The sequence below is a fragment of the Mirounga angustirostris genome, unplaced genomic scaffold, assembly GCF_029215605.1.
Source record: "Mirounga angustirostris isolate CCGP_5_RB_7025 unplaced genomic scaffold, mMirAng1.0.hap1 SCAF_3, whole genome shotgun sequence".
In the NCBI taxonomy this organism is placed as follows: Eukaryota; Metazoa; Chordata; class Mammalia; order Carnivora; family Phocidae; genus Mirounga; species Mirounga angustirostris.
Window position 1 is genome coordinate 134,084,423 of NW_026991711.1, and position 12,122 is coordinate 134,096,544.

Consider the following 12,122-nt stretch of genomic DNA (forward strand, 5'->3'; position numbering starts at 1 on the left):
TATGAGAACCATTATTATTATTTTTTTTAAAGATTTTATTTATTTATTTGACAGAGAGAGACACAGTGAGAGAGGAAACACAAGCAGGGGGCGTGGGAGAGGGAGAAACAGGCTTCCTGCCAAGCAGGGAGCCTGATGCGGGGCTCGATCCCAGGACCCTGGGATCATGGCTGGAGCCGAAGGCAGATGCCCAATGACTGAGCCACCCAGGCACCCCTAAACAGAGTTCTTATATTAATTTTCTGATTATAAAATACTCTTATCCAAGCTGCTATAACTTTAAAAGAATAAAATATTGTTATTTTTTAGCAAAATATTTTAAAGTAAGTTAATTATATGTTTTTTCAGCAGCTGATGTACCATCAGAAAAAGACCTTAACAAAGTCCTTCAGCTTTTGGAACCTCAAATTTCCTTTTTAGAAGATCTAACTAAAATGGGAGGAGCAATGCGGTCTGTTCTTACTCAGGTTTTGACAAACCAACAAAACTACAAAGATCTGACTTCTGGTAAGTAAAACATTAGCATAGAAGAAAGTTAAAATTTGCTTATGTCACTGTAATCATAAGAAATTGTGTATTTTCAAACTTAAATGTAAAATGTAGATTTTTTTTTCCATAAAATGCTAAAGGTGGAAGTTATTAAAAGTACTTCTTATTTTATGGATGAAGAAACTGAGTCCCAGAAAAATTAAATGACCAGTTTAGTGCCTCACAACTAACTTATTTAGGAGTTAGCACTAGAATCCAGGTCTCCTTTAAGTTTTGGTGTGACATATTCATAATCTTACTCCACCTCCCCTTCCCCAAACAGTAACAAAACTACTTCTGTGTCTTCGTTTTTGGTGTTCTATACTTTTGGATTGTATGGCATAGGATTTTATAATAATGTAGAATTTATGTTACAAAACTTGGAATTGTTGAGTATGTTTGTATATGATATACTGTTATATAAAATACTTCAGTTTAAAATTCTTCAGGTTAGCTCAGTTTTATAGTACAACAAATACTTTAAATAGCATTATTTCTGCTGGCTTCTGAACAATACATTTTGAAAAGTTTATGTTTTCTTTAGAATGGTGAAATTTTCATGTGTATTGTGAACCATATGTTATTCAGAGATAGTCTTATCTGACATTTATTTTTTTTCAGCAAATACTTATTAAGCACTTACTATGTGCTTGGTTTTGGGCTAGGTACTAGAGTTTGGGGTAGGGAATGCAAGTAGTAAACCAGGTAATCCTATCCCTGCCCTTATAAAGCTTAAGGTCTAGTGAGTGAGATGGCATTAATACAACTCCCAAACCAAAAAAATTGTATGATTTATAAACTTGTAGTAAATGATATGAAAGGGTAGGGCAAGTGTTTATAAGAGGGAGACTTGATTTCACTGATGGGGAAGATGGGGAAGCTTCACTGAAGAAGTGATACTGAAAGTAAAACCTAATGGTTGAGAGAAAGTCATTTAGCTAGAGGGTGAGGGGGATTGGGTGGTAATGGGATGGGGTTGTATTCAAGGTAGAGGACATCTTCTGCTTTTGATTTCTGGGCTAGCCCGTATGTCATAAATAACATAAAACTGGAAAAAATGTGAGGCAGCTGTTATCAGGCACTGGACAGAGGGCAGTACAAGACTATAAATCTTTGAGAGAAAAGAAAAGCATGAGATGAACCCCACGATTGCTCCGAATCTCTGTCTAGGGATAACTTCCTGACTGCAGCACGACAAGCTGGTATTGAAGCAGTGTGGTGGCCCACCTGAGGTAAGGAGGTAGAGGTCACAGTTAGGGACAGCTGAAACAGTTGGAAACTGGAATCTTTGAGGTAGGATACCAAGAGGTTTGGGGGCAGATGTATGGGGGGACCTCTGAAAGTGCTTGGCCGAGGACTGAGATACACATGTACAGAAGACTGCCTCAGGCTTATTAGAGAGTGACTGCTGTGGGTTTAAAAGCAGAATAGAGATATAAGAGGTTAAGCAGTTTTCAGAGATGTTGGAGTTTCAGCCCAGCCAGACTGGAGAGAACTTGTTAATACCACAGGCATCTAGTTGAGACAGAGTTTAGAGATTATTCCTGTCAATTTAGAGGGCCTTTTGAGAACCTTAGGCTTTCTACAGACCTGCCCTTATTTTTTATTTTCATTTTTTTTTTTTTATTTTTAGAAAGGGCGACAGAGAGACAGAGTAAGGCAGGGGGGAAGGGCAGAGAGAGAGAGAGAGAGAGAGAGAGAGATAGAATCCCAAGCAGACTCCATGCCTAGTACAAAGCCCGACATGGGGCTCAATCCCACAATCCTGAGATCATGACCTGAGCTAAAATCAAGAGCTGGATGCCTAACCAACTGAGCCACCCAGGTGCCCCTACAGACCTGCCCTTTACAAACCTTTACCAAACCTTTGTGAGTTTTTAGGTGATCAGGCTGTTAATTGATGAATGGTCTTCTAGAATTAAAATTAATAATCTTCAAAGGAAGATAATAGAATCCAGAATCTTCTATAATGTGTCATTAGAATGTCCAGCATACAATAAAAACTAAACATGCAGGAAAATAAGAAATTATGCCCTATAACCAAGAAATAGGGCTGTCAATATAAATTGACCTTGAAATGGACCAGATATTGGATTTAGCAGATAAAGATACTAAAGCAACTATTATAGGGGCATCTGGGTGCTCAGTTGGTAAAACATCCGACTCTTGATTTTGGCTCAGTTCACAATCTCAGGGTTGTGAGATTGATCCTTGTGTTGGTTGGGCTCCGTGCTGGGCATGAGCCTGCTTAAGATTCTTTCTCCCTCTCCCTCTGTCCATTCCCCACTCTCTTAAAAAAAAAAAACACAAAAAAAACAACTATTATAAATATGTTCAAGAAATTAAAGGAAGATCTGTTCAAATACTTAAAAGGAAATATGATGTTAATGAGTGAAGAGATAAATAATCTTAGCAAAGAAATATAAACAATAAAAGAAAATCTAGAACTGAAAATTAGCATTGAGTGCAGTAATTAAAGTGAAAAAATTTACTGGATGGGCTTAGCAGCAGACTGGAAAGGGTAGAAGAAAGACTTAATGAATTTGAAGACAGATTAATAGGTTATTCAATCTGGGGGCACCTGGGTGGATCAGTCGGTTAAGCGTCTGCCTTTGGCTCAGGTCATGATCGATTCTGGGTTCGAGCCCCGCATTGGGCTCCCTGTTCAGCGGGGAGTCTGCTTCTCCCTCTGGCCCTCACCCGCTCATGCTCTCTCTCTCAAATAAATAAGTAAAATCATTAAAAAAAAATTGATTATTCATTCTAGAAAACAGAGAGAAAATGCAACAGAGCCTTAGGGACCTGTTAGACAGAATCAGATGCTCTAACGTGCCTGTAATTGGAATCCCAGGAGGACAAAAGAGTATGAATGTGGCAGAAAAGAAACATTTGAAAAAATCATGACTAAAATTTCATCCAAATTGGATGAAAAACATTGACTTATAGATGCAAGATGCTTAATGAACCTCAAGCAGGATAAATATAAAGAATATCAGTCACACCTAGACACCTCCTAGATTCCATGTTGAAATACTTATGGGTGAGAATGAGCTTACTTTTTTAAAAAGGGACTAAAAAAAGGTGTAGTGTTGAAATGAAATGAATGTAGGGTGATAGTGGCACAAATAAGGTTACCACAATTAGCCTAGATCCATGGCTCTCATGGGCCATGTGATATTTTATATCTTATCCTGAATGTATTGGGAAGTCATGGAAATATTTTAAGAGTGACATGATCAGATATGTGTTTTAAAAAGATGACTTGCTATTTTGCCAAAAATAGATTGGAAGGGGCAAGAATAGAAAAACTCAACTGCAGCCTAGGATAAAGATGATGGTAGCTTGTATTTGAATTTTGGAGACAAAGCTGGAGAAAGATCAAATTATACCTGGTGGTCTGTTTGCTATTTCTTCAAGCCTTATTTAGAATCTCAGCTGTTGTGGAAGAAAGCAGCAAGTTGTTCTTAATCATTGTAAGAATGTATACCTTAGGAATGATTTATGATAATTGTCTTATTTCTACAATTCCTTTTTAATTATTTCTTGAAATAAAAAAACAACTCAACAGAAATCCTTGGCTGACTTTTAGTGATGGAAATCACGTTAAATTTTGGTTCAGAAGTTTAAAATTTATAGGCTACTGCACTTGTAGTTACTGCTTGCTTATTCACTGGCTAGCCATGTTTTTAAGCCTCCATTATTTACTTGAGAGAGAGATAGGGAGAGAGAGCATGAACAGGGGAACGGGGAGGGGCAGAGGGAGAGGGAGAAGCAGGCTCCCCGCTGAGCAGGGAGCCCCACACGGGGCTTGATCCCAGGACTGTGGGATCATGACCTGAGCTGAAGGCAGACGCTTAACCGACTGAGTCACCCAGGCGCGCCTCCATTTCTTTACTTTTAAAAATGGTAATTATAGGGGTACCTGGATGGTTCAGTTGGTTAAGTATTCGACTCTTGATTTTGGCTCAGGTTATAATCTCAGGATTGTGAGATTGAGGCTTGTGTTGGGCTCTGTGCTGGATGTGGAGCCTGCTTAAGATTCTTTCTCTCTCCCTCTGCCCCTACCCATCTTCTTAAAAAAATGGTTATTATACATTCATTTTTCTCAGGCTTTTTGTGAGGGTTGATAAAATATATTTTGTTACTTAAAAAGTATTATAAATTTGGGGCGCCTGGGTGGCTCAGTCGTTGAGCGTCTGCCTTCGGCTCAGGTCATGGTCCCAGGGTCCTGGGATCGAGCCCCGCTTGGGGTTCCCTGCTTGGTGTTCCCTCTCTCTCTGTGTCTCTCTCTGTCAAATAAATAAATAAAATCTTAAAAAAAAAAGTATTATAAATTTTATCTGTCATGATTGAGGTAAATACTTGGCTTTTATTATTCAGGAGACATTTAGTCATTTCTTACATAGGATGCTTAGAAGGTCTTTATTCTTTATAAACTAAGTGTATTATTATTATTTTTTTTGAACTAAGTGTAACTTTTTAATATTGGACTTGAAGGATGGATATATTCCTGACTGTTTAATAAGTGCTAGAGTGTTGTTGTTGTTGTTGTTTTTTAATAAACAATGTGAAATATTTATTTATTTATTTGTTTGTTTGTTTGTTTGAGACAGAGAGAATGAGAGACAGAGAGCATGAGAGGGAGGAGGGTCAGAGGGAGAAGCAGACTCCCTGCCAAGCAGGGAGCCCGATGCGGGACTCGATCCCAGGACTCCAGGATCATGACCTGAGCCGAAGGCAGTCGCTTAACCAACTGAGCCACCCAGGCACCCATGTTGTTGTTGTTTTCAAACCAGCCCAGAGAGACAGATATTTAAAAAACAAACTGTTCGGGCGCCTGGGTGGCTCAGATGGTTAAGTGTCTGCCTTCGGCTCAGGTCATGATCCCAGGGTCCTGGGATCGAGTCCCGCATCGGGCTTCCCGCTCCTTGGGAGCCTGCTTCTCCCTCTGCTTCTCTCTCTGTCTCTAATGAATAAAGAAATAAAATCTTAAAAAAAAAAAAAAATAAAGATAAAAATAAAAAACAAACTGTTCTATTGCAATTATTAGGCTAGCAAACAGAGGAAATACAGAAAAGCTCAACAAATATTAAAGAAGTTCACTTATATATTTTTATAACTGGAGAGCTTGGGACCTTAATTTAAGACACATAATTTGCCTAGGAGGTATCAAATGCCATGGTAATTTGGCTTTCAGACAGTAATTTTTTACTTTTAAAGAATTCTCAAAATAAATACTAAAATTTCTTTTACTATCATTCCATTCTCCATAAATACATTAAAAAATAAAACAAAAATTGGCAATAATTAATAAGCTGCTATACTAAAGCGGAAGTTTTAGGATTGTGTAACTCTAGAACCTAAGCTTTTCAATATTTTTTGGAATAAATTAGTTTTTACTGATATTTCTATAGAAATTATACTTTTAATTCTTTAAATATGATGGAAAAAGTTTGATAAAGCAGGAATTAAGAGTAATATCAGTTATAGTATTTGAAAATTCCACTCAGACATTATTTTATCCAGGAAGCCTTTCCTAAGTATTTTGCTTCGGGTAAGTCTAATGGCACAGTATTATGAGATCATAGATTGTCAAACCAAATGGTTTGTCACTTGTCACTTACCATATTATTTACCTTTCTCTACATGAATTTTCAAGTTCCTTAAGGCAGGAAACATACTCTTGTTAATCTTTGCACCTCCTGTGACTGGCATATTTTAGATACTCAGTTACCTAGTAGATTTTATTATTCATTATAAGCATGCTCTGCATTATTGTCTGAAGCTGTTTGATATTCATTCTAGGGTTCTCCTGCCATTAGAATATTCAGCTATTTTATATATGTATATATATTAATTACTGAGATTGCTTTACTTATATTTTGAATGGAATTTTTTTTTCTGATTTTAAATTTGTTTTAAATATTAGGTCTTGGAGAAAATGCTTGTGCAAAGAAAAGTCATGAAAAGTACCTTATAGCTTTGAAGAGCTCTGGACTTACATATCCTGAGGACAAACTTGTGTATGGTATACAGGAGCCATCAGCTGGCACTAGCACTCTGGCAGCTCAAGGTTTGTCTGTTTTAATTGGAACAGTGATAACTTTTCTGTATTAAAACAAAAAGACCCTCAAACTTGACTTATTATTGAAGAAATTTAAATAACGTGTGATTCTTTTTAAGGAAAGTAGTAAAAATGTAGAAGCAAGAAAGAATAGATGGGCCAAAGAAGAGAATGTGTTTTTCTTAAATGGAATTTGATTAGTTTATTAAGGTTCTAGTTCTAACTCATGAAAAACATTGCTATTTAAGAATAGCCCAAAACTTTAGTATCTCAATATTTTAACAAACCATGGTTAAAAACTAAGAAGTAAGAGATCCTTCTAAAACACCATTTGTGATGATTAAATCTGGATTTTCACTAGAGATTTCTTTGGAAGCATAAATCTATTAGACCCGAATTTATTAAAGATAAATGTTGAACTCTGCCAAGATATCTGTTAGAATGAGTTGTCTTAAGGTAATAAAACTTGGCTTTTTGTTTATGTCTCAAAATAATTTTAAAGTAAGTCAATATGTAACAGTTATGAAGGAAACTTTTTTTCCTTTCCAAAGGTTTTGCAGGTGCAACAGGAACATTGGGACAGCTAGATTCCTCAGATGAGGTGAGATTTAAAACTTTTTGAAAATAGAATTTAAAAAGTTTTAGAACTATACAGATTTGTGGATATTATTTTAGTTTAAGTTCCTCATTTTGTAGACAAGGACACTGAAGCCTAGAGTGGAATAACTTAGCCAAGATTTCAGTTACCAGATTTTTGCTTCTTCTTTATAATTCATCTCTTTCTTCACAGTTCAGAAATGGGAGATAGAAAGAGATAGAGATCTTTCCTAGGTAGATATCCCTAAATTGATTCAAATTGTCATAATATAGTGAAATTGTTTTAAGAAATTTAGCTAAGTCTGGAACAATGTATTAAAAGAATATAAAAGGTAACTGCTTTTCTAATCTCATAATAAGTTACACCTTGTATGTTATACCTTATTTAAAAAAGCAATGTACTTGGAAATAGACTGTCGGTTTGAAATTTCAACTTTTATAGTATTTATTAGGCAAATAGTAGTGCTTATTAAATATTTCTGATAAATCCTTTGTAGCATTCCTATATTTTATTAGTATACAATTTATAACAGAGAATTGTTTTACAAATATTTGTATATAATCTTGATGCTTATGAAATGTAAATTTCATATTTTTTGGTCAAATTTAATGATTAAGAAATTAAAAACCAAATTGTGTTACATTTAAACATACTTTTTAAGTATAACTTTTTTCTTTGAAAACCCATTTTAATTCGATAATATCACATGAACTAAGCAAAATACCCTCTTTTTGAAAATATGATTTCTGTTATTGATGTCTTGTAATTGATTTAATGCCTTATAATTTAAACTTCCTAGTGGTATTTTTCCCCTCTAAAAAGGCTCCCACAAAATGCAACATTTTCTGGACAAACAGTTTAAAGAGTTTTCGACAGGGGCACCTGGGTGGCTCAGTTGGTTAAGTGACTGCCTTCGGCTCAGGTCAGGATCCTGGAGTCCCTGGATCGAGTCCCGCATCGGGCTCCCTGCTCGGCAGGGAGTCTGCTTCTCCCTCTGACCCTCCTCCCTCTCATGCTCTCTGTCTCTCATTCTCTCTCTTGCAAATAAATTAAAAAAAAATTAAAAAAAAAAAAAAGTTTTCGACAAATTGGAGAGGAAGTTTCATATGCTGTTTACAAGTTTGACTCTGGAATTAGAGTGCCTGGGTTTGAAACTGGCTCCTGTACCAATTAGTAGTGTGATTTTGGGCAAGTGTCTTAACTTCTCCATGCCTAAATTTCCTCTTCTGCAAAATGGAAGTAATAATAGTATTGCCTGGGGTTATTATGAGGATTGAATGAGTTCATATATGAAAGCACTTAGAGCCGTAGTGCCTGGCCTATTGTAAACACTAAGTATGTGTCTGTAAAATAAAATAAAATCATTTAAAAATTAAATTATTTAAAATAATTTAAAAATACTGTAAATAGTTAACTATAACTTTTGCTTTTTTTAACTTCAAAGAGTTACAAACAATGTTGCTATAATGACAAATGGGAAAAACTTACTGGTATTTAAAATAGACTTTCAAAAAAAATAAAATAGACTTTACAAAATACATATAAACATTATCCATTATTTCAACTAAAATAGTATTAATTCCATTTTGAAGCTAGGAGAGGGGAGTGATGGAGGTAAGAATACCAATTCTTCATATGTCAAAGAAGGAAGAGATTAGATAATAGACATGTGGTTTTATTTTATTTTATTTTTTTAAGATTTATTTATTTATTTTAGAGCACATGCAGGCAAATTAGTGGGGGGTGGGGTGAGGAAGGGCAGAGAATCCTCAAGCAGACTCCCCACTGAGTGTAGACCCTAACATGGGGCTTCATCCCAGGACCCTGAGATCATGACCTGAGCCAAAATCAAGAGTTGCACACTTAACCAGTCAACTGAGCCATCTGGGTGCCCCTAGACATTTTTTTTTTTGTTAAGACTTTATTTATTTATTTTGAGAGAGAGAGAGAGAGAGAGAGAGCGCATGCAGGGGAGGGGCAGAGGAAGAGAGAGAATCTCAAGCAGACTCCACACCAAGCATGGAGCCTGACTCAGGGCTTGAGCTGAAATCAAGAGTCAAATGCTTAACCAGCTGAGTCACCCAGGCATCCCTGGACATGTGGTTTTTAGTAACTTATTCTGCTCTATTCTTTCTTTTTTTTTTTTAAGAGAGAGAGGGACAGAAAGAATGAGTGAGCTGGGGGGACAGGGGCAGAGGGAGAGGGAGAAAGAATCTTACCGAGGTCCCATGCCCAGCGCAGAGCCCAACGCAGGGCTTGATCTCACCACCCTGAGATCATGACCTGAGCTGAAATCAAGAGTGGGTCGCTTAAGTGATTGAGCCACTCACGTGCCCCTATTCTGCTTTCTTTAAGGGCATTTTGTGGGGAGGCAGAATGGCCTTTCAAAAGGTGAGATCTGGGAATACTTAGAAATTGAATATGAGTGGGGAGCATGAGCACGTTTTTGTTTAAAGCCAACCAGACAGGAAGGGAGCCTTGTATCTATTGTCAGTAGTACCTTTAGAAAATTGATTTCATAATGAAATCGTTTAGTGATGTTACAGGACATTTTTTTAAAGATAATCTAAACATCTTGATGTGATCTAGAACAATAAAAATCTATAGTTATGCTTGTTTATATGGTGGGTTAAAACCTTCATATTATTTTAGCGTCCTAGCCTTATGCATCTAATAGCTGTGATAACAATTCTACTTTATTTTCATGAATTGAATCTGATTTCTGGGCATGTAGAAAGCTGATCTTCAACATAGATACTTTCTCCTCTGTCTAGGAAAGAACTAAGTCATTTTTGCCTTGGCCTTAACTTTCCAGCTTACCTTTTAAATTGCCATGGATTTTATGGTAGGGTGCTAGAAGGAAATCCGTTGTTTTTTTTTTTTTAAAGATTTTATTTATTTATTTGACAGAGAGAGAGACAGCGAGAGAGGGAACACAAACAGGGGGAGTGGGAGAGAGAGAAGCAGGCCTCCCGCTAAGCAGGGAGCCCGATGGAGGGCTCGATCCCAGGACTCTGGGATCATGACCTGAGCTGAAGGCAGACGCTTAATGACTGAGCCATCAGGCGCCCCAGGAAATCCTTTTTTTTTAAAAAAAGATTTTATTTATTTATTTATTCATTCATTCATTCATTCATTCAGAGAGTGAACTGGGGGAGGAGACAGAGGAAGTGGGAAAGAGAATCTCAAGCAGACTCCATGCTGAGTGCAGAGCCTGATGTGGGGTTCGATCTCATGACCCTGAGGTCATGACCTGAGTCAAAACTAAGAGTTGGACACTCAAGCACTCCTAGAAGGAAATCCTTTTGTGTGTGTTGGGGAGAGAAGTAATTTCTGGGTGGATATCAGAGGATTTGAAATAAAGCTTTTCTTTGTTCATTGCCATTGCTTCTAAACTGTCCTTCTTAACGTCTTTTCTTCTGTTCTTTCTGTTCATTCCTCTTGGATTCTTTGTTTCAGCAACTTTTGTGTATAATATGTTTTATATAATAATTTGTTCCTTAATTATGATTATGTCTCAATGTGAATATCATCTTAAAAACTTCTTGATGGTGACAAGTTCAAAATAGTTCATTTCATCTATCCTCAAAGTACATCATTTTTTGAGAGTAGCTGAGAATTATTGTTAGAACATGTGATACATATTTAGCTTATATATTTAAAAGTAGTTTAGACTCTGATTTTTAAATCATATTTTGTAATTTAAATTTTAATCTATTTAAAAGTACTTTTTATAGCTTATATATTTATTATAATTTCTAGTTGGGATAAAAATGGGGTCATTTGGGCATTTGAAAACTTAAGAATTTGAAGTAGAGTTGTTTAGCTACAAGTGAATTGAAGGGATATCTATTTTAGTATTTTTTGTTTTAAAGATTTTACTTATGTGAGAGAGAGAGAGCAATAGAGTGTGAGAGAGAGAGATCACGAGTTGGGGGGGCAGAGGAAAAGGGAGAAGCAGGCTCCCTACTGAGCAGGGGGCTCAACATGGGGCTCGACATGGGGCTCAATCCCAGGACACCTGAGCCAAAGGCAGAGGCTTAACCAACTGAGCCACACAGGCACCCCTACTTTAGTTTTTTCTTTAAGAGAAACTTCAGCTTTTTAGAGTTAGGCAGACCTCAGTTTGAATTTTGTCTCATAATACCACTTTTTTTTTTTTGCTGGGTTATTTAACTTTGGAACATCCATTTTCTTTTGAAAAAATAATGAGAAATCTGTTAGGATTAAATGGGATAACATATAAAGTACCTATCACAGATTAGATACAGATTAGACTCTTGATAAATGTTTTTGTCCTAGTACTTTATGTGAGGAGTTTATCAAATATTTGAATTTTTGAGCTATTGTGGGTCATATTATACACATTTCTACTCATCTTTGCAGAGGAAGTAGTTTACTAAAACATGTTTTAAAACAATAAAGTTCATTTTTAAAAATTTAATTGAAATATTACCTAAGTAATGCACAAATACATTGTAGTTGTTTTGCCAGAGAAGTAAGATAAAATAAAAGTCCCCTCTCTGCCCTTCCTAATAGCAGCTCTTCTCTGGGTAACTACAGTTAATAGTTTGGATGTCCTTGACAGACCCTCTTCTATGGAGTTAAATAACTATGTGTTTATAGAAATGTATTGTGTGTGTGTTTGTGAATAAATAAAAAATGTTATGCCATTTTGTGTCCTTTTATTTGCTCCATAATGTACTGTGCAGATTCATCTTTGTCAGTACTCTTTTCTTTCAATTTGCTACATGATATTCTGAAATAATGAATTAAACTATAGTTTATCCAATCATTTCCTTAATTTGCAGTTTTTTATGACAAGATACAGGGCTTACATTTCTTTTTGTGGAGATGTGCAAGTATTTCTCTAAGATGTGGAATTGCTAGGTCACAGTATGCATATCTTAAATTTTAATAGATTGTATTTCT

The 12,122-nt window shown here is 36.1% G+C and overlaps 1 protein-coding gene across 9 annotated transcripts in view; it reads left to right on the forward strand.

Moving 5' to 3' along the window:
• UBR3 (ubiquitin protein ligase E3 component n-recognin 3) overlaps positions 1-12,122 on the forward strand; it is a 224,860-nt gene that overhangs the window by 29,785 nt on the left and 182,953 nt on the right. For 7 of the 9 annotated variants that reach the window (XM_064586669.1, XM_064586668.1, XM_064586662.1 and 4 more), the window contains exons 3-5: positions 349-507; positions 6,458-6,601; positions 7,144-7,193. In XM_064586669.1, the coding sequence (XP_064442739.1) occupies positions 349-507; positions 6,458-6,601; positions 7,144-7,193 (353 nt within the window). The remainder of the gene's footprint in view (positions 1-348; positions 508-6,457; positions 6,602-7,143; positions 7,194-12,122) is intronic. The other 2 variants (XM_064586663.1, XM_064586670.1) reach the window with 1 other exon arrangement.